We start from the raw sequence: 21,490 nt of genomic DNA, 5'->3' as shown, positions 1-21,490 counted from the left end.
ACATTAAATATAATGTAAAAATATAAAAATAATAATTTAAAATAAAAATAAAAAATCAAGATTTTTTAAAAACACCAGAATAAACAATTGCGTATACATTAGACACGCCTGGTTTTGCTCAGCTTCTGCAAAGTTTGACTTATCTGGACCACCCCAAGTGGAAATAACTAAAGTAATTTATAAAATACCAATTATTCCGTACTCCATCCAATTGAGTCAAATATATTAATCAATAATTAATTGTTTAAAATTTTATATTTTATATTTTTTATATTTTTTATTGTTTTTACTTTTTAATATTATGTAACTTATATTGACTTCAATGTGATTCTCAAATTATTGCTCATTTTTTTAATGGATGGAGAAAGCAGTGTTAGGTGCTTGTAGACCAATGAAGTTATTTTCAATTAACGCGTCTCTTTTGAAAAAAAAAGGAAGGGTGGGGCTAAATTACAATTTTGTTAAGTATTGTGAAATTACAAACAATCAAACACTATTAAAATATTTGAATATTTGATAGAAACTTTATTTTGTACCAAAAACGTCCTTAATTATTAATTATAAACAATATAGTTAAATTAAACAATTTACAAGATTAGAAAATGAATATTAAGAAAGAAACAAAAAAAAATTGACCACACTTAAATAGTGAAATTAACAATGTTAATATACTTGTAATTGTCTCCTTTATTTTATATGCTTTCTTTAATTTTTAAATTTATAAGATTTAATGTACATATATATCTGAATTATGGTCATTTTGGATTTAAAAGAGAGGTTTTGTAATTTAAAAAAAAAAACAAATGAGGATTCTATTAAATCTTCAAGCTTTAAAAATGACCTCTATAATTTTACCATCCTCAACGGAGTTATTGTAAATTACTAAAAAAAAAACAACGAACATTATCGAAGGATTGGTGATGTGAGGTGGCACAACAAGTATTAATATGAATATATGATATATATAAAAAAAAAAACATAAAAAAAAAACCCTAATAGCTCTCATGCTTTCACGGTACATTGCGAGGGGACAATGCTACTGCTTCTTTTTTGTAGCCGCTGAAATTTTGTATAATTTCATCCCTTAATTTCTTTGTTTTCTAAATTGATCCTTCATAATTGATTTGGTTTGTGATTGATCTCTCGGTTTTTTTTCCCATGAGCATGTATGGAGATCTTGAGGTGTAAGGGAAATGTTACACCACTTGATTAATTTTTGATTTTGCAAAAAAAAATTCAATTTAATTAATTTATAATAATTAGAGCTTCTAGAATTGAATTTGAAACTTAAAGAAATGTTCAGTCCATTTTTTCCCTCAAAATCATGGACTGATTTGCACAGTCAATGGGAAATTCATGCATATTTTTTTATTTCAATCCCTCAACTTTCTATTCTTCAATTTGATCCCTTTGAATTGACTTTATTTAATATCTATCTTGGTTGGTTGTTTTTGTTGTCTTGATACGGAGATCTTGCAATATTGCCATTTCTTTATTTATTTTATATTTTATAATTAAACTACTATAACTTGATTGATGGATTTTTTTAAAAAAATTGCCACCTTTGCATGAACATTATTTGTTTACGCTAAAAAAAAAAATCAGTATGCAAACGGAACATTTATCCAATAAAAAACTATGATTTATTTTTATGTTTCAAAAATATTTTTAAAAAAATTTAATTTTTTTATTTTTTAATTTTTTAATTTTAAATTAATATTTTTTAGTGTTTTTATATTATTTTAATATACTAATATCAAAAATAATTTTTAAAAAATAAAAAATATATTATTTTAATATATTTCTATATAAAAAACGAATTTAAAAAAACAATCTCTGTAATATTTCTAAACACAAACTAAGCCAATAGTAATCATTGCAATTGAAGCAAAAGAAGGGGATGAAAATAAAGTCAAATTTCATTGACGACATTGTTGAAAGCAGGTGGTGATTATAGCATCTTATTTGGACGAACAATCCGGGGATTAGGTACTGCATTTCTTGAAATTTGTGTTTGAAAAGTGTTTAATAACCCATGTGAAGAGATCTTAACCTTGATCCCATTTAGGTCAAGCTTTCAAAATTATATTCGCAATGCCTCAATGCCTTCTGTTTTCTCACAAGGCATCTGGTCACGGGGGGTTCTCCAATGCCCTGAGAGAAGAAAAAGTAGCATTTTTTTTTTTTTTCCCGAAACAGCTGTATGATTTTCCAAGATGATTTCTTGAGTTTTCACAATATACGTGACGTTTTCCAAAAGAAAACCCAACAACATGTACCAAACACTAGACGAAAGCATAGTTGAACCATGGCTGGATGACCAGTCAACCCCCGGAACATCTTCTTGATCATTTAACAACGATGCTTTTAGGTTAACTAATGTTAACGAGGCAATAACTGCGATAGGGCTCCACTCATTAATGAGCTATGGTGACCAAAAACTTAACAAGCAGGGCCATTTTGACTGGCTCAAAGGTTTCAATAGCTGAGTCGCATGGTCGGCTCGGTCCCTGATGGCAGCAGACACTAGGTATTCAATTCGTTGTTAAACTCTTGCTCAGAGAAGGGGTTCGCGTCTAGCATGCGTTCAGACAACCTCACGGAGACCAAGTCTTTGGCGGCAAGCCACCTCCATGACCTGATTTTAAGGTTGGTGGTCTTCGTTGATTTGGGAAAATTATGGACGCAAGGAAATTAGAAGGAAGATGGCGAGTGGAAATGAAAAAGGCACAATTTATTGTGGCAAATCAACTTGTCGCACAGACAATGCAACGAAGATGCAAGGTCTGCGTAAAATAAAAGGGTTATTACATAGTCAGTCAGATTCCCGTGTTTCTCGACGAGGGCATTTCCAAGAAAGTGCCATGATACCAACCAATTAATAACCCTTTGAATTTGTGATTTACCCATCTTTCTCCGTAAGTTTGCACCAGAAATTTAAATATATAAAAACAAAACAAGAAGAAAGAGTTCTAGTACAGGAAAATTGGATCGGTGATTAATTCCCAGTTTTGAAGTGTGCTAGCTTTTACTTTGGATGCTTTTTAAAAATATTTCTGTATAATAATTATTTTAATATATTTTTAAAACTAAAGCATTTTTACCTTAATAATCTCAATTGTGCTATTAAGATGCATGGAGGTTTGAGACTCCTTGTTGTACTGTTCAATTACCTACTTTTATTTCAAAGTATAATGCGGCTGCGTATAGAATAGAAGGAACCATTGGCATACGTACACCAGAAAAGGATTGGACTTGTCAAATTACACCATTACCATTCTAGGAAAAAATAAGAAGTTGATTAGCAGCAGTGGTGAGTAATAATGATTGAATAATTTTGAGTTTTGAATTTTTAATCCAATTACAATTTCAAATTAAGGCAAGATCCTGTTGAACAGTAGTTTGGCAGGACTTTATTAAGGAATGCTAATTGTTTATTAAGTTCAAAGGAGAAGGGAAGCACAGGAACGCAAAATCAAAGTTTTCAACTTGAAGGGCGTAAAGAGAGCAGAAGAAAGGTCAAAAAGATGGAGCACGGCACCACCTCCTACAATACCAGACGCAACTTTCTGTGAGTAAAGAAAGGGACACTCTTTTGGTCGTGTAGGGTAAAGAGACTTTGGTCTGCATTTGTTTGCTTAAATTTGAAAGTCTTAATGTTCAAAATTCAGACCCAAGCATCGTCGTCTACTTCTTCTGTTCTTCTTCAAAAGTCCAAGCCAGCAGTCTTTCAATTCTGATTTACCATTCTTATCGAACGCATTTTCTCTTACTCTCCTTAGTCTGCTTTTATACACACATTCATTCATGGCCACAACAAAACAAAGAAAACCCATTTGAGTTTTGAAGCGTTCTTTCACTATTTCTCTTGTAATTCTCGACTGGGTTTGCTCCTCTGCTCATCTTCAGTCATATAGTTTGAGTCTTTGGTGTTACATTTTGTTATCCGCCATGGGAAGATTAGATGACTCAGCAACAGTTGAAATAGCAGGCAAGATTATGATTATAGCAATTATAGTTCTATTCTTGGTGGTGGTTTTTGTTATCGTTCTTCATCTTTATGCAAAATGGTTTTGGTGGCGCGTTGAAGAGCCCACTCAACCTCAACAATCTCGCCGCCGCCAACGCCGCCGCTTTGTCTTTACCCCTGGTCAAGACCCGGTGAGAAGAGGGCTAGACCTCTCCATACGAAGATCCTTACCAGTAGTGATTTTCCAGTCTAAAGATTTCCCGGATGGACTAGAATGTGCTGTTTGCTTATCTGATGTTGTCGAGGGAGAGAAGGCCAGGTTGTTGCCTAAATGCAACCATGGATTCCATCATGATTGTATTGACATGTGGTTCCAGTCTCATTCTACTTGTCCTCTCTGTAGAAGCTCAGTAGCACCACAAGCTCAAGGCTCTAGTGGTAACAATAACCTCAATGATTTGGAGCTGAATATTCAGTCTCCAGAGGAAATTTTGATTTCTGGGTATTCAATGGAATCTCCAGATTTTCCTACAAACGTGTTGTTTTGGGGGGATCAGACTCAAGTAAGCACTGGTGGTGGTTCCTTGGAAGAAGGACCTTCTTCAGCTTCTTCTGCACCATCATCATCATCGTCATCTTCAGCTGGTGGGGGGCATGACGAGTCGCTCGTTATTGATGTTCCTGTGCATATTACAGATAGTCTTGCTGAGGATCAGGAGCCCAAGTTGCCACCGCCTGCGCGGCTGAGGTCATTGAAGAGACTCTTGAGCAGGGAGAAGAGGGTACCTCCTAATTGTTCCAATGGTCCTGTTGATGTTTAATCATTGGACTAATTTAATCGAGGTCTTGAAGTTAGCTATAGATGCCTGAAGATACAGCATTATCTCGGCATCATTGGGTTCTACCATCTTTGAGAATCGGTGCTTCTTATTGAAGGTAAATGAGACTTCTTTAGTTGATTAGCTCAGTGTCTTGTGATTCTTGACGCTGAAATGCAAGGTTTAATTAGCCTGTTGTACAAGTTCTTGCTGGTAACTCTGATCTTGCAACAGAGTTTCACAACATTTGTTTGAAATGAATATATTAGATTAGAAGAGTACCTACCAGGCTTCTCTGCTTAAACAGATGAACCACCGCATCTCTTTCTACAGAAGATGTAATTCTGTAAATTCTCTGTTCCAATGCTGATTCATCTGTTATAGAGCTGTTAATACATTTGTTCCTTGTTTAAGCTGTATGATCCACATGCCATCATGGGTTGAATGTATTTTAGATGAAATCATCAATATATTGCACAGAACTGGGTTGCATCAAGTGTTGGGCGAGGTTCCAGAGATGTTGAAGCTTCCCTTCAAACTCATCTTAGAACAACCACTTGTATTACTGTTCTCTAAATTGCATAGAGTTGTTGAGCCCATGAACAGCGAATTGCAAGATGCTACCAATCTCCTTTGACCAAAGCAGCGTCATTCTTTAGCTTGAACAGATCATCAACTATCCATTGAGTGAGTGTTTCTGGTTTCTTTGCCAATCATCTGTCCAAAACCCTGTTTGTGGATATGATAGCTAGGTACGAGGCAGTGCAAAAGCATAGTAAGATCTCAACAAAAATTCATATGAACTCGTCTTTCAAAATGCTTTCGTTGAAATTAACAAGACAGATATCGATCACATGTTTAAGATTCCTAAAACTTCTGTTTTTCAGATGATTTTGTTTTTCTGTTCACAATGTGTGGTTTATTGGGAGGATGATAACAATTATTTTTTATTTAATATTTTTATATTAATATATCAAAACAATGTAAATATATAAATAAATTATTTAAAAGAAAAAATAAATTTTGATCAATTTATATTTGGAGTAATAGCAAATAAAGGCAAAATGTATTTGGTATTGAAATTTAGAGTGTTTTTTTAAATTAAAAATACATCAAAATAATTTTATAATATTTTTTTATTATTGATATCAAAACTATTAAAAAACACTAAAAAACATCAATTTAATAACTTTTCAAATTAAACATATTTTTAATATATATTTAAATATAATTTCAACTATAATATCAGAGAGACTAAAATAGTTGATTTGGTTGAAACACTCCAAATGGTTGGCATTCATGAATTATTACTAAAAAATCAAATATTAATTTAATATTTTCTAAAATTAAAAATATTTTTAAAACGGACTCAAATATAATTTCAACCTCTATTTTGAACTGAAAAATTGAATTGGATGTTGCATTATTTATTTATTTTTATTTCAAAAGAGTTTTTAAAAAAAGTTAAATTTTTTTATTTTTTTCTTTGCTTCAACTTTTTTTTTTATATATTTTTATATTATTTTAATGTATTAATTTTAAAAATAATTTTTTAAAAAATATAAAAAAATAATTTTAATATATTTTCAAATAAAAACTATTTTAAAAAAAATTATTATTATAGTCACTTCAAACATCACCGAAACTAAATATTGACCGCAAATAGTTGGCATCCAAAAATATGCCAGATGGGCATCACCCCCACATAAGTTGGGTTTCTGTCCTTTTTAGGTGCCCATCTTTTGCTTTATTTTGCAATTCTTTTCCTTTGGGTCTCCTTTTCTTTCCGTCGAAATTCCTTCAAGTTGACACTTGGGAGGTGGAAAGAAGTTCAAAAAGTATGAGAAGGAAGCCATCTGGGTATCGTTCAAATTGATAAACTTCTACCTCTACGGTCAATCTACGAGTGTTTGTAGCTGCTGAAAATTTAATTATTTTTTTATTCTAAATTATCTTCACATGTTGATATTGATTCTTTTTTATTTTTCCATGCAATTTGGATAAACACAAGCTAATACATGGCAGACAGCTCAATTGGCTGCTTGGAATAGTTTTTTACTTCAATATTTATCTGGGTTGCACAGTCTTGACTAAAAAAACAAGCAAGCAAAAAGAAGGAGACAGATAATAGAATAAAACTAACAAGTTGTCCTGGTCTCGATCTCTTTCTATTATAAATAATCTACTGTACACAAATTAAAGCTGTTTACTTGGATTCCAGATATTAGTTGTTTCTGCCTCTCCGAATGATCAAATACACTTGGTGTCACCATCCTTCGAACCAGGAGCTACTTCACTACGGAGAGTGAAGAAGTTTCAGTGCAAAGCTTTTGTCGCCGGAATGCTAAGTTACCAGGTAAACAGGTCCATAGGCCTTGACACCATGGGGATTGTTAAGTTGGTCAAGACACACATAACGGTTCTCGTTCTCCACGCGCTTGGAACGGTTGAAAAGATTAGTCAGCGGCCCGGATGTCTGTCGCCGATGCCTGGCTTCATCTCCTCTACCACTTCCATATATAGGACCGGAGACATGACCCTTTCTTGGATTTGAAATGTTAGAGCTATTTGCTGGTTCTACGATGGTCTTGGTCTTCTTCTCAGCATTCCACCATTTGAGGAGAGAGTGTTTCCAGGACCTCTTGCTCTTTTTCTCTTCTTCCACTCTTTCCTTTCCAGATTCTGGATGTGGTAAAATTGACTGTAGATTCATTTCTCTTGCATGTTGTCTTGCTTCTTCCAAGAACTGATCATGGTTGTAAACATGTAACGTTAAAGTAAAAACTAGAAGGCGCTCTAAGAAAGTCTCTCTTGTCTGTTCAATGCTAAACAGCTACTCGGAGATGCTTAAAACAGTTTGTTCAGCTAATGAGAAGTTCAGTTTTGTGGATCAATTAAGAGCTATAGCACGGAGACACTCGCCTTTATGATCCAATATCACATCATAGAACTTGATTCACTACAAAACTAGAGATAAGGATACAAATGACATGAAGACAAGTATTGTCTTTCTTACTAAATCTGAAACACTCCACGAATTGATAACTAGTTTCAGTTCTATGTTTAGAAACTAAGGTGAGAACTAGTTAAAAGCCAAGACAGGCTGCTTACCTGTGTAAAGTCAACTTGAGGATCAAACTCGTAAGCACCATGATCGCTCGCCTCGTAGTTTTGGTACATTGGAGAGTTATTCATGTTTGCCTGGAAATCTTTGGAGTCAGTAACGTAAACCAAACCTTTCAAGGTTAAATTACACAAACACAATCAAAGGCATCACAAAAAGAACATCCAGCAAAAGAGGTGAGCCATCAATTTATTTTGTAAAAGAGGGTGATGGCATGAAGCTAAGCAGTTAAACGATATCAAGAGACAGAAGTTGAAGTGCATAATTGTCCACCTAGAGTTATTTCTTTAGTAAGGAGAGGCAGCGCAGGGAAATAGATGCAGCACAGAGAAGATGCTAATGAAAAGGAACTGAAGAAGGGTAAGGCCACCTGCCCGGCTGACACTTCATTAAGTTGTATTTACAGAAGAAACAAGAGCTTTTTGGTGGTTGAAATGGCAATGCAACCTCCTGCTGATAATTAGCTCGGAAAGGACAGGTGGGTAAGCTGGCTGGAGAATTCACCGAGGTCCTAACCAAAAGTAGTACTCAAAATCAGCAGAAAATCTGGCCAGCTACCAAATCCTTGAGAAAAGGAAGGTAATAAGATGGAATCATTCCGATGATTACTTTCCCATCAATTCTAAACGTGCTCAGTAAGGCAGGCAGCGATGGAACGTCACAAAGTAAATGGTTGTTGCTCGCAGCTATCGTACTTGAGGACCAAACACCCTTGATTCATAGCCTTGACTATGAGCTTGGAAGAGCTGGCAATATGCACGACAGTGGAAGCAGTCGAGGAGCCAGCCAACAAGTCTTTTTAGCACTAGTACAGATTACGCCAGTTGAGATAGAGGCTCATTCCACAAATTCAATAATGATAGTATAAAAAAACAAGCAATTGTTACGTTTGAGAAAGAAAATATAAAGAATCCTTTTATGCTTTTGTGGGGTTTGTGGGGTGTCAAGTATCCATGTCTGGCGCACGTCACGGAGTGATTTGGGCTCTCCTAGATTTCTAAAAAGACGTTTCTTTGGGTTGAGCATGACTGCAATATCTAGTGTAGATATCTCAGAATCATGGATGGATGCTTTGTATCATTTGCTCAAATTATTCCCAACATTTTGCTACTAGGCAAACCTTTTTCCCTCATAGATCCTAAGAATCGTTAGATTTAAGAGTTAGCATCACATACGAAGAACAAAAGGAACAATATGGTAATTCAACAGTTCTGGCCAAATCAGAATCAATACGAATCATAGATAATCAAGTGCGCATACAAGAATGTTTCACTTTGGACTGAGAAACAGAACTTCGTATGGCATTGATGATGTTTTTCAAGCGACAATGAGAAGAACTTCAAAACAGCAAGAAAACATTGACCTCCAATCTGGCATGCCAAACACAAACGCCAACAAAATTGGCATTATAATAGCATCAGAAGTGCGCAAACTTCAAGCACTATAACAAACCACCAACAGTAATATTAGCGACAGTCAAGAGACCCAAGTGGGCATCCTCAGCATTGACCTCTCTATACAAGATTCTGGTAGACATGACAAAAATTTCCACTAACCCTTCTAAAATTTCCTTTGTCCGGTCTAGATTTCAAAGTTGAAGTAGAGGCAGTGCCATCACAACACCAAAGATTGAAACCAGTAACAACATCATCCAGGTTGGGAATGGCTGCTTCCTATTTTTTCTTGCATCCTTCGGGGTATCTACTCCCTTTGCATCTTCTACTGAAGAATCACCAAGTTTTTCCAACTTCAGTCTGCATTTATCTTCTTGTGGGACCTGTGCTGACACTTGCTCTGAAACAAGCTGCCTGGCGTGTTGCTCCTGCTTGTGCTTCTCTACATACTCGGGAAACAATTTCTTGAATGCCGTGCTGTCATGGAGACATGCATTAGATCTTATTGGAATTTAAATAACTAATTGCTTAATTCTTGAACTCAAACAAATTGATAGATCCTACTTTCAAGCAAGCTAAGGAGGCATGAGAAAAGTAACATAACTTTAAATGAGTGATAAAAATTGAATCCTAGCTGCCTTCGCAGGAACAGGTAACAATCATGGTGTTAAAAAAGAGGGCACATTCTGACAATGGCTTAAATGCAAAATCAAAGACACGTATGCATAAAGGGCAACAACAACAGAGCCTCAATCCCAAATCTACACCATTCCAGCAATCATAATCCAAATCCACCTCAATATATAAACCAGGTATGCAAAATGGGCAGAGAAATGCTTTGTGATTGGGGTAATGGATCCTCAGATAGAGGAAGCTTTATTTATTGAGGTGGTGATTGGAGAAGGGTTTCTTTTTTATTTATTTATTTATAAGGAAACATAGGAAAGGTGGTGCACTGTACTTACTTCTTACAATTGAAAGCAAGAGAATCCTTTGCTAGGTGTCGCTTCTCAGCAGCAGTAGTGTTCACACTTCCTGTGGTAGGAGTGTTGTCAGTCTGCATAGCAAAGATGCATCCTCGTTTGAGAATGTACTCCAGGGAAAGTAATAATATAAAAACTTAAAAATGCCTCAAATTACAGGTTCCCGAGGAACGAATACATAGTTTTAACACCTGTCATGAAACATACCATAATTATGGTAACAACAAGATAATGCCAGCTACCCACCCGGAACACTTCCCAAACAAGTTAAATGGAAGAAAGCCGAAACAAAAATGGTTAGCTACAAGTTAATTAAGCAGATTTGGTAATTATTAACAAAATAGATTCTGAAGCAAGAAGCAGTCCTAACAAATTACTAAATTTAAAGTATTCAGGGAGTTCAGAGCCACAATTATCTCACCATGAAAGAAAGAAGCCCCGTAAGTATGCTGCAGTGATGAGGAAGAATGTTAGACCAAGGATAAAAAATAACCGTTTCTTTATTATTTAGAGAGTTAATAAACCTTCATCTGTTTTACCTTGATACAGACCACATGGGGTTCCAACTCTCTGGATGAACTGGAAAGCAATAAGATCAAGGTAAGCAAAACCAATTATCAAGATGGCCAAAAGTAAAATTTTCTAAGCATAGCAGCTTAAAGAACTTACAATCACTCATGGATAAGCATATTTTCTTTTGAGTCATGAATCGGCCATTGGGAGTGATCATGCTACAAAGATGAACATCACAAAAAAATTAGAATGAAGCCCAATCCTATAAATAAATGAGAGAGACACTGAAAAGATGATATTCAGGAAACAGTTAAGTAGCAAGAAAGCACATTACGTGATTCCAGGAGGTTTATAGGGATACTCGGGAGGAAACTTGATTTTTCCATAGTAAAATCCACCTTATCAAAAGGAAGTCAGAATTTCCAATTAGAATAACAAAACAAGTGACACCACATTTTACTCGGGAGCAAGATAATCACACTGTTTCTGTATGCATCAATGACATAATTAGCAAACCTGCAAAAGGCGTTCCTTCAATTCCCTCCAACACATAATCTGAAAATAGTTACATAACATCAATAGCAACAAAACACATCAGTAAATTGGTAATATTATGATCACAAAAGGCAACAGAGAGCAAATAAAAAACAAAACACAAAGAGCAAAAATGAAGTTAAGAACAGAGTCACTATGTGCTATGAATGAAAGAACCATATCTCAAATCATCTGGTAACAATGCTAAAGTTTTCATGAGAAAGTAATCTCTTCACTTTCCTTCTGTCATCAACTCATCTCCATTCCAAATAACAATGCGATATTTCATAGTGGGATTCTTCCAAATACCAAACTATACTTGCAGTAGGAGAAATGACACCTCACCACATCACTGGATAAGGCTGTAAAATCTGTACCCCTTCATCTTAAGAATGAAGAGCAACTTTCTGGAACCTTTAACATTATCTTCATGCATTTACAACTCCATGATTTTGAACTAGTCAAGCAAATCAGTAATGAACTGGAAAGCATTCACAAGTGTTTTGCATCAACTTTTCCACATAACCTTTTGAGTTTGAATGAGTACAAAGACACAAAAATCAGTGTTTCATGTGCTGCTTACAATATCTGCCAAATCTTCAGTTACATTTGAAGCAAGTCTAGACAAATGATTGGTTATTGTATTTCCTTTATCCTAAATATAGATAGCAATAACTCTAGTTCACCACTCGTAAGCACAAGTAGATCGTGGAAAAGGCTAAGAGGAATTAAAAAAAACATGTACATTTTCATTTGAAAAAATCAAAAGAGGAAAGAAACAAGGATAAATAAGAATTTACGCCATTCGAGAATATCACTTGGGGAAGGACAGGCAACAACATGAGAGACTGGTTCCTGCAAATTCATTGTTATACAACAACAAAAATCATTGTCAAATTAAAAAAAAAAAAAAAGTGAAATGAAGTTTCATCGAGCAGTTAAGGGTTGGCAATTGGTACTACAGAGACATTCAAGCATTTCAACCATCACTAAAAACCCAGTAAGCGAAACATCAAAACCATGTGATCTTAAAAGAAAAAAAGATGCAAAACAAAGCAGCGTATGAAAACAAAGCTAATCATCTATGACAAGAGAGACACTGTTTCCAAAAGAAATGAAAACCCTAGATTGACAAACTAACATTTTATAAAAAAATGGGTAGCAATTGACAGTACCAATCTTTACTCTAGCTCTAGCCGCATTATTATTTCACTACGATGATATTGGAAAATAGGATAAAATGGATTATATACTTTACAGAGAGCTCTATATTCCTTCTGGAGTCGCTTGACACAAGATTTCTCAGCCATGAATCAGCTTACCTACTCCTCTTCCTCCTCCTCCAATAATAAATTAATATAATTGGTTTCAAGTTCCGCAACCGGATACTGTTAAAAGAAAATTAATTATATTAATAAGATCATCAACTACTTCCACTGATCGGGTAAAAACTAGAATGAATCATAGAAAAAACTACTGTTAATATTATAAAAAAGAAGAAATTTTTTTATATATATATATAAGAATAAGAAGGGAGATAGATTATTAGTTCAATAATTGACCGAAGTAGAAAAGAGGGATCAAATCAGAAACTTACCTACGTAACTACCTAGCTCAAAATAATCTGATAATAATAATAATAATAATAATAATAATAATAGTAGTATACAGTAAAAGAGAAGGAAGGAAGAAGAGATGGATTGAAATGTTACCTAACTTCTTCTTTTTAAAAACTTTGATTATGAGAATCAAATGACGGAAACCACCGAAACAGTACAAACAATTGGCAGTTTATTTTTGTGATTTACAAACATTTTTATAAAAATTAATTTTTTATATTTTAAAATTATTTTAATATATTAATATCAAAATTAAATATTTTTAAAAATATTTTAATATATTTAAAAAACAAACACTTACGCAAGGAAAGTTTAAAGAATTGATTCGTCGATTACGAAAATATGCTTTATTTCTCTGATTGAATGAGTTTAAATTTTGAGATAAATATCTATAAAATTCCATTAAATACACAGACTCGTATAATAAGCTTATTCAAATATATCATTATCACTGAGTTATATTTAAAAAAAAAGTAGAGTTTATAATTAAGTTATATATATATATATATATAGCTTATACGCTTTGTGGATTTATTACTTAGAGTTTCGATTTTAGAGTAAGCCAGCTAACGGATCCACGCTATGCTGTCATAGTTAAAGTTTTTTTAACTGCAAAAAAAATAAAAAAGAATGTGTAGTTGTTGCCCATGCATTTTTAACATCAATTTAAAAAAAAAAAATTGATGGATATATTTAATAAAATAAATTAAGGATCACATGTGCAAATAAATATTAAAAAAATTGTTAATGTTAACTAAAGATTAAGTCATGAAGTTGAGAGATAAATTCATAGTAGGATATCAAACATTGTGTCAAATATTTATAATTTAATTAGATGATAATATTTTTTTTATATAAGAAGATTAAAGGAAGGAAAAAAATTTTAAATGAAGGAAAAAATTAAAGGCCACCAAAAAGCGTATGCGGGTGGGCCAGTATACTTGGTTATGTAACTTCCCATCGTTTTTTAGAAGAAAAAAAAAAAGACAAATAATATGTCGTTGACTGGATACTTTTCAGCCACATGAAGATGCTAGAAAATCAAGGTCTAACCCCTTGATCCATAAACCCATTATAACCTCCCCTTTTCACATGAAAACACCTACCAAAAGCTTATAAACTTAAATAAATCTATATCTAACCCTTAAACGACCTTTAATATTTTGAAAAACTAAAAGATTATCCTAATTAAAAAAATAATATTGAGGCTCGATTTATTTTTTGCGGTAAGATAACAAAAAAAACACTTCGATAAAACTTTTCTTATTATATGAAGCTCGTTGATATAAAAAATAATTTATTTATTAGTATAATGTGAACAATGATTCACTTTTTAACTCTTGTTTTTCAGTTACTCTCTCCTCTTTTAAATAAAAGAGTGAAACGTGAATAAAATAAAGCTTGGATCAAAATGCAAAAAACTCAAAAAATGGATCAAACATGAAAAATTAAAAAAACCTTAGGGACCAAAATTAAAAGAATGCATGTCTCATGAATAATAAAATGGAAGAAAAATGGGTTGCATTTTCTTAATTGTAAATTTTGGTCTCCGGAGTTTAAATTTTTTATCAATAAAATTGAATCATATCTTGCTAATTCAAATAAAAATTTAACCTCAGAATATTCTTTCAACATTTCAAGAAACCTATAGGAAGCTAATTAAAAATGAACCATGAGTCTGAAATTCCATTTCTCACAATTTTTAAAAATGAATTTGAAGAAAAAAAATAATTACTGGAAAAAAAAAAACTTAAAGGACTATATAAAAAATTACACAATACTATTCCAATGAACAATATACAATAAAGGGGTTTATAGTGACTTTTCTATGGGATTTAGTTTTTTTTTTATAGTTGTAAATGATAGTTTTAGATATAATTTTTTATTTATGAACATGAAAGACTTATTTAATAAATCATCAAATAGAAATTTAATCTCAATATAAATCTTTATCATAACATAAAAATATAACTTGAAAGTATATAAATAAAAAATAAAAATAAAAATAAAAATAAAAAGTCACCAATAATGTGATACAGAATTAGAGTTAGAAAATATTTTATATAAATGATAATTACTTGTTTATATGCAGTCGCTCTGTTGTGAGTTGGATAAAAAAAATCTTTAAATATAACAAAAAAAATCCAAATCATATAGAATTATTTTGCATTGTTATTAAACTTTGTTATACGATTCAACTTTGAAATCTCCTGATCAGACTCTTTACGTAGCCTAAGTTTAAAATTAAAATATATGAAATTTAGCCCAATATGACCCAGTCATAATAACCGGTTTGAAAGCAACATAACCAACTGAAAAAATATAAGGATGAAATTAAAAAAAAAATAACAGGAAAAAAACCTCCTGATCCAGATGATGAAATCAAGAAGAAAAAACATGCATTTAACATTAAAAAAAATATTTCGACCTAACTTCTTACCTGACGTGGGTTTTAAATTTAACTTTTTGGGAGTTGCTTCAATGCAATTCAGTTAAATTGATCGATTTAAAAACAACCTGAAATATTGTTAAAAAAGCATGTTAAGATGAAATTAAAAAAAAAATGAAACAAAAAAAAGAAGAGTGAATTAACCAAAAAAAAGAAAAAAGAGTTGCATTGTTCATGTAAACAATGAAACTCCATTAAGTATTTCAAGGTTTTTTTAGTATAGTGGAATAATTTGTATTCTTCTAGTGATGCTTATTTATTTTTTTAATTTTTTTTTATCTACATGAAAAAATTTATATGAATAGTTATGTAATAATTCTCGCTTTTACATAAATAGATAATTACTAGGAAATGCCTAGTATATAAGGGGTTAATTGGATTAATAAGAAGAACATTCTGTCGATCTCGGATTTCAAGTTTCACATTTGTTGTTGGTTTCCAAGATTGGAGCAAATCCAGGATCATTGGCATTGGAGAGGGGGAGGATGTGACATTTTTATTGGAGGAGTCAATTTTATATTTTGGAGGGCTAAAGCTGTAAATAGATCTTCAAGAGAGAAGGATCGTATATTTCATTTTCTCAAGGATTAAATCAAAATTCTATAAAGAAAAGGGACCAAATTTTACCATTATCAGAGAACGGCCTGCTTCCCTTGGATTCGTCCCCGTCCAGGCAGAATCAAATCCCTCGAGCCACCCTAAGTTCAGCCTCCGACCAAAAAGTGGTGATCGGTGATAGTTTCTTTAGAGACATCTAGGTGTAAAAGCCGCAATATTCTCATTATTTTCTTTTATCCAAAAAAAAAAAAAAAGAGCAAAATTTGTAATTGCAACCATGTTTGTGCTGTGTTTTACAAGTCTTCCTAGTGTATTTGAGAATGTAATAATAATTAATTTTTAAAATATTTTTATTTAAAAATATATTAAAATAATAGTTTTATTTTTTAAAATTCAATTTTAATATTAGAATATAAAAATATTTTTTAAAAAAATATTTAAACTCAATAGCAAACTATCTTTATCATTTAATGATGTCAATACGAGATGAAATGGATTCTTAGCATGGACTTTCAAAAAAGAAATGGAGGAGTATTATAAAATCCAAAAAATATTTGAGATTGTAATTGTTTTTTTAAAATATTTTTTTTTATTTTAAAATATTTTAAAATAATATTTTTATTTATTTTTAAAAAATTATTTTTAATATCAGTATATTAAAAAAATTTAAAAAAACGAAAAAATATTTAAATAAAAAATAAAAAACATTTTTTAAAACAAATGAATAAAAACACTCACTCTATATACTCATGGTTGGGTTTATCCTATAAATAGAAAAGATCATCTCCTTTCACATTATTATTCTTATTATTTAAAAAAATTGTTTACGCAATCACTCTTAAGAAAACAAGAATAGAATTGGGTACAGACGCAACATCATGATGATAAAATTTAAGACGTGTTCGAATTAAACAAAATTCTGGGCATGGCTGGCAAAAGCATCGCCATTGAATGATGAAGCTTTTGCAACTGACGACAACGTTGGAGCATTTGCAGCTGAATTATCTGCGAGGAACAGCTGTTACCAAACATGTTTCTAAGATTTGTAGATCCAACACTCTGCTATTGTCACTGTCCTTGGAGTTGGAGGCTGAAGCACTAGTGTTGAGATCACACAATATAATACTGATCCTTTTAGCTTCCCCAAAAGGACTAGTGTTGAGATCACGTGATAAATCACATGACCTTCTTACACATGCTTTACAAAACCACCAAAATCAGGTCAGAGTCACTAAACATGTAACAGTCAAAGAAAAGCACATTGATCCCACTGTTATCAGATCCCAATTTGGATTTTTACTGGTAATTTGAAAGAAAAAATCAGCAAGTTTGCTATAAATCACTTCTACTTATATGAACTACTACATGGTCTCATTCTATCATATCATACCAGAAATCATTGTCACTTCACTCACCAAGTAGGTAGCATAACAAAGAGCAAACCACCAACAAAATGAAGTCATGCTCTAGAGCGCTTGCTGCTCTTGCTCTTCTTCTTTCACTACTTCTATCCGCCTGGTTAAACAAAGCTCAAGCAGAGGGTCGTTCTTTGGCACCACCATCTACCACTTCAGTATCAAACAAGGCTTCAACTTCACAAGCTTTCAGAGATTTGCAAGCAAATAAGAACCCATTTAAGAAAATTGTTTCAAGCTTCAGAAGAATACCTCCAAGCAATTCAAGTCCCATACAGAACAAGTAACTCACGAGAACAAACAGTTTTCAAGACCTGTTCCACCATTTGCAGTTTTTCCGGTAATTGATTTAAATACCCTGTTTTTTTGTCCCAGGTGCAAGCCTCAACCAGGCGACTGAAAGAATCACAAACCAGAAGATTCAAAGCGACAGCATTGAGTGTAGCTGCTCTTTTTTTTTTTTTTTTCTGTTTGCGTGTGTTCCATTTCATTCTTTAACACCCTTTTTATGTAGACTAGAGTTTTTGACAATAGCCACCAAATGTAATTGCAGTTTCGTATCGATTTTTACAATTTTTTGCTACCGTAGGCACAGACAATTAAGTTTTGCAGTAATATGTAAACCCGTCAATTTCTTATATGTAAAAGTAAATGATTAATTTCATCTGTTATTTGAAAAGGTCTATGATTCACACATTCCAGTCTAAAACAAAATACTCTCAATACTGACAAAATTTGAAGCTAAGAGCAAGATAAAAAATACTATTAAGTAACAGAACTTGCACCTCCACTCCAGTACTCAACAATCTTTGCAACTAAATTGCTACACTATATCAAGTGAGGCCTTACAAAAGTGTCAGAATTAGAGAATTCATACCATCAAACTTTTAACTTCTTTCTTGAAGCCTTTGATCGCTCCTCTTGTCCGTGTCGTTTGCTTTTCTTCAGGTCAACAGACAGAAAAGGTTTCTGATTTACACTCCCTGTTGCTTTCTCATCAGAGGCACCACCATGACCCTTCTCATGCTTCTTGTTTTTCACTTTCATGACATCATCAACCACAGCATGCTTTGCATATTTCTCTGATGAGGCCAAATGATGATCAATCTCTTTCCTCACATTCTTTACTCCTATTGCGAGTGATGTGCTCTTGGAAGTATCAGCAAGGAAGGAGTCACTTTTTGATGACTTGGCCTCACCAGATCCAAATGCAGCATAAAATTCTTTGTAAGTTGATTGTTTTGAAGCCTGTCTTGATCTCCACTGATCAGGCCGGTTAGCATATCTGACACAGTAAAGAAAAGGCAAAAAGAAACCAGTATCAAACACAATAAACAACCATCAAAACCAGCCAACAAATGCCAAATGCTTCATAAGTATCAACTATCATCTTGTTTTCCCTATTGCATACTGCCCATGTAAATTAATTTCAGATCACAATACAGGGTCCTGACTGAAGTGAGGACAAACCAGAAAAATCTTATCATGGCTTTTACTACCCTTGAACAAATGCAAAAGGCAAGTAGATTTCATATGAGAACTGATCACCTTAGGAGCTCAATATTCAAAACAAAAATACTTCATGTAGCTTACCCATCAATATCTAATTTTCTCAAGAGGTAAGGGCCTTGCTTGGTCTTGGGAAGCTCATTTTGCACAGATAACAAGTCTGATGCTATAGCTTCTCTTAGTGACAAATTACTGGCACTAAAGCACTTTTCAACAGTAAATGAACCGGAAGAGTGCATTGCAAGCTCTCCAAAATGTCCCCGTAACCTTCAGAAGTAGAGAGTAATCAACATCAAACAAAAGGAAAAGGAGAGAAAATGAAATGAAATGAAATGAATAACCAGCTAAGTAGAAAATTCAGTATTCAGAATTGATGAAAAATAAGGGTTCTATATTGGATTCCCAACTAAGATTGATCTCTGAATCCTTGATAGTCAAAAAACTGAGATATAAACCAGATATTTTCAAAGAAATTAGTACACTCAAGATTGACTTTGCATTACACAGCACCCAAGGGTAAAATGGCTGTACTTAGTTTAACTTCGTTCCCAAAATAAAGGAAAAACAACAGCACTAGAAGGCGTGAGGGGAAAAATAATGACAAAAATTGGAAACTAATTCTATCATGGTTAGACTGGAAAATATAAAACTTTGACCCCAAAGTTACCCTTTTTTTCCTAAAGCAACTCCTTCAATTATTGTTCAACCAAAAAATAAAGGAACTAAGAAAGAAATTAAAAACTCCTGAAAAGGAGAAAAACAACCAATACCGTAGCATGACATACTTATTAATTAGCCTGTGCTTTTGTTTTCCAGACGCATCGGAATCTAGAAATGCTTCGATTGTACGAGCTCCCCCTACATCCTTTGCAGCTTCAAGGACATGGTCAACTTCCATGGATGTGAGACTCATTATATAAGGCTGTATGAGTTGCTGCAAAAATACCAAATATGAAACATTAAAACAAGGAATGAAAAGATTACCAAATATCTTCATTAGAAGCCAATTAAGTTAACTGAGCACGTTGGAAGTTCCTAGCAGGCCATGATAAACTAAGATAAATACAAATATTAATTGCAGTAATGAACTTCTAAGTAGCCAGATCATAAGCACATTTGAGATTTTAATATACCTAGTTCCAGAAGAAGTTTTTGATGAGAGATATCAATGCACATATGAATGCATGTGGGTGTGAATATAGTCAAGAATATGAAAGCATGAGCCAAAACAACATGGGGAGGGTAAAGAACAGGGTAGGCTGGGACAGACAATGCCTAACCCTGCCCAACTTCATGCCATCAGAAACTTCTTTATTGTTTGGTTCCTCACATACCTCTTCCTACAGGGGATATAGTTACCACCCTCCCCCTGGTGAGAATGATCTGTTAAGTACCCAAATAAATAAGCTTAACTATATGCTACAGCAAGTATCGATAAAAGAACACACTTAATTGTTTTGAAGCACAGAACAAAGAACAGACAATCTGAATAAAAGTTCAGCGAGCAAAGGGCCGATAAGAAAACTAAGCAATTAAAGAAAGACAAACCTCACAGGCTTTGAGCTAACTTGAATCCTAAATAGCCACAACAATGTCAAATCTGCCAGACTTCTAAGTTGGTAAAGAAAATAAACCACACCAGAGCAGAGAACACCACACTCACTTTCCTGTTTGCCCAGCCAGAGGCTTTTTTACAAGAATCAATTACAAACAAACAAAAATATTTCCTTGAAAATTCAAGAACAGGTATTTCAAATTTTCAAAGATTCAAACCAGCATACTCAGATTCATGAATTCTAACAGAAGGACAGGCAGATTAGTAATAAACCGATTGTATTTGTATTAGATTGAATTGCATGAAACTAAAATATCAAGGTGGATTAGGAGAAACAGATCCGATGGTTCAAGATTGGAAGTTCAAAGCAAAACTAATTAACAAAGGCAACAAAAACCAAGTCCGTTAGTAAATCTATCTATGCCAAGTCTCCAGCTCAAGATCAATAGAACTAAAGCACAGAAGCAAACTGTGCATGAATGGTAACGCAACCACTTTCTAATCATTAAACTATGATTGTATTTTGTATTAGATTGAATTCCATGAACTAATATATCAAGGTGGATTAGGAGAAACAGATCCGATGGTTCAAGATTGGAAGTTCAAAGCAAAACTAATTAACAAAGGCAAAAAACCAAGTCCTTAGTAAATCTATCTATGCCAAGTCTCCAGCTCAAGATCAATAGAACTAAAGCACAGAAGCAACTGTGCATGAATGGTAACGCAACCACTTTCTAATCATTAAACTATGATGGAGCATGTGGATGTAGAATTTGTGAGTGCCGGTGGTGGTGGTGGCTGTGAGAAAAAAGGGAAGTTTACTGGTTGAGTTTGAGAGCAGGACAAGAATTAGAGACCCAGTTCTGTAAAATTTGTAGATGGATGTTAAATGTCGAAGTACACCACAAGCACACAACACGGTTGCATGCACATAAAATACAGATCAAATTTGAGAGGCAAATGGTGGATCCTTAGCATTAAGATTGCACAGCTAGCAATGGCTTTGTTTCCCTGTCATTTTTATTCTTTTGCTCATAAAAGCAAAACAT

The 21,490-nt window shown here is 33.3% G+C and overlaps 4 protein-coding genes across 9 annotated transcripts; 1 reads left to right on the top strand and 3 right to left on the bottom strand.

Annotated features, from left to right (window-relative positions):
• The first annotated feature begins 3,320 nt into the window (after positions 1–3,320).
• On the top strand, positions 3,321–5,207 carry LOC118062864 (RING-H2 finger protein ATL60). Its single transcript, XM_035076726.2, has one exon. It carries the CDS (start codon positions 3,952–3,954, stop codon positions 4,789–4,791), a length of 840 nt encoding a protein of 279 aa, XP_034932617.1. The 5' UTR covers positions 3,321–3,951; the 3' UTR covers positions 4,792–5,207.
• Positions 5,208–6,822: 1,615 nt separating this feature from the next.
• LOC118062844 (uncharacterized) lies at positions 6,823–8,813 on the bottom strand. 2 transcript variants are annotated; one of them, XM_035076706.2, is made up of 3 exons: positions 8,283–8,813; positions 7,900–7,989; positions 6,823–7,534 (listed from the first exon to the last, which is right to left on the bottom strand). In XM_035076706.2, exons 2-3 carry the CDS (start codon positions 7,981–7,983, stop codon positions 7,133–7,135), a joined length of 486 nt encoding a protein of 161 aa, XP_034932597.1. In that variant the 5' UTR covers positions 7,984–7,989; positions 8,283–8,813; the 3' UTR covers positions 6,823–7,132. The 2 variants fall into 2 exon arrangements, with proteins under 2 accessions (XP_034932597.1, XP_034932596.1); XM_035076705.2 differs by having other exon boundaries at positions 8,186–8,812.
• Positions 8,814–9,084: 271 nt separating this feature from the next.
• Positions 9,085–13,103, bottom strand: LOC118062842 (ubiquitin-conjugating enzyme E2 34). Of its 2 annotated transcripts, none has more exons than XM_073408224.1 (10): positions 13,049–13,103; positions 12,590–12,724; positions 12,137–12,191; positions 11,319–11,357; positions 11,137–11,200; positions 10,959–11,020; positions 10,829–10,868; positions 10,711–10,738; positions 10,272–10,363; positions 9,085–9,783 (listed from the first exon to the last, which is right to left on the bottom strand). In XM_073408224.1, exons 2-10 carry the CDS (start codon positions 12,644–12,646, stop codon positions 9,501–9,503), a joined length of 720 nt encoding a protein of 239 aa, XP_073264325.1. In that variant the 5' UTR covers positions 12,647–12,724; positions 13,049–13,103; the 3' UTR covers positions 9,085–9,500. The 2 variants fall into 2 exon arrangements, with proteins under 2 accessions (XP_073264325.1, XP_034932595.1); XM_035076704.2 differs by lacking the exon at positions 13,049–13,103 and adding an exon at positions 12,934–13,012.
• A 4,131-nt stretch (positions 13,104–17,234) lies between these two features.
• Positions 17,235–20,675, bottom strand: LOC118062885 (pumilio homolog 23). Of its 4 annotated transcripts, none has more exons than XM_035076754.2 (4): positions 19,672–19,885; positions 18,971–19,153; positions 18,255–18,662; positions 17,235–17,563 (listed from the first exon to the last, which is right to left on the bottom strand). In XM_035076754.2, exons 1-3 carry the CDS (start codon positions 19,881–19,883, stop codon positions 18,257–18,259), a joined length of 801 nt encoding a protein of 266 aa, XP_034932645.2. In that variant the 5' UTR covers positions 19,884–19,885; the 3' UTR covers positions 17,235–17,563; positions 18,255–18,256. The 4 variants fall into 4 exon arrangements, with proteins under 4 accessions (XP_034932645.2, XP_073264097.1, XP_034932646.1 ...); XM_073407996.1 differs by lacking the exon at positions 17,235–17,563 and adding an exon at positions 17,719–17,773; XM_035076755.2 differs by lacking the exon at positions 17,235–17,563 and adding an exon at positions 20,435–20,675 and having other exon boundaries at positions 18,040–18,662; positions 19,672–19,820.
• Positions 20,676–21,490: the final 815 nt, after the last annotated feature.

Source organism: Populus alba, chromosome 3 (assembly GCF_005239225.2).
Source record: "Populus alba chromosome 3, ASM523922v2, whole genome shotgun sequence".
NCBI classification, from domain to species: Eukaryota; Viridiplantae; Streptophyta; class Magnoliopsida; order Malpighiales; family Salicaceae; genus Populus; species Populus alba.
The sequence above is the reverse complement of the archived record's forward strand: the minus strand, read 5'-3'. Positions and strand labels throughout refer to the sequence as shown.

Coding starts and splice junctions, on each gene's coding strand:
- LOC118062885 (XM_035076754.2), bottom strand. CDS start 19,883: ATGAAGATATTTGGTAATCTTTTCATTCCTTGTTTTAATGTTTCATAT. Junction 19,154..19,671: donor AAGCACAGGCTAATTAATAA/GTATGTCATGCT, acceptor CTACTTCTGAAG/GTTACGGGGACATTTTGGAG. Junction 18,663..18,970: donor AGAAAATTAGATATTGATGG/GTAAGCTACATG, acceptor TTACTGTGTCAG/ATATGCTAACCGGCCTGATC.
- LOC118062844 (XM_035076706.2), bottom strand. CDS start 7,983: ATGAATAACTCTCCAATGTACCAAAACTACGAGGCGAGCGATCATGGT. Junction 7,535..7,899: donor CTCAAGTTGACTTTACACAG/GTAAGCAGCCTG, acceptor AACCATGATCAG/TTCTTGGAAGAAGCAAGACA.
- LOC118062842 (XM_073408224.1), bottom strand. CDS start 12,646: ATGGCTGAGAAATCTTGTGTCAAGCGACTCCAGAAGGAATATAGAGCT. Junction 11,021..11,136: donor TATAAACCTCCTGGAATCAC/GTAATGTGCTTT, acceptor TCATCTTTGTAG/CATGATCACTCCCAATGGCC. Junction 10,364..10,710: donor CGGGGCTTCTTTCTTTCATG/GTGAGATAATTG, acceptor TTTGCTATGCAG/ACTGACAACACTCCTACCAC.
- LOC118062864 (XM_035076726.2), top strand. CDS start 3,952: ATGGGAAGATTAGATGACTCAGCAACAGTTGAAATAGCAGGCAAGATT.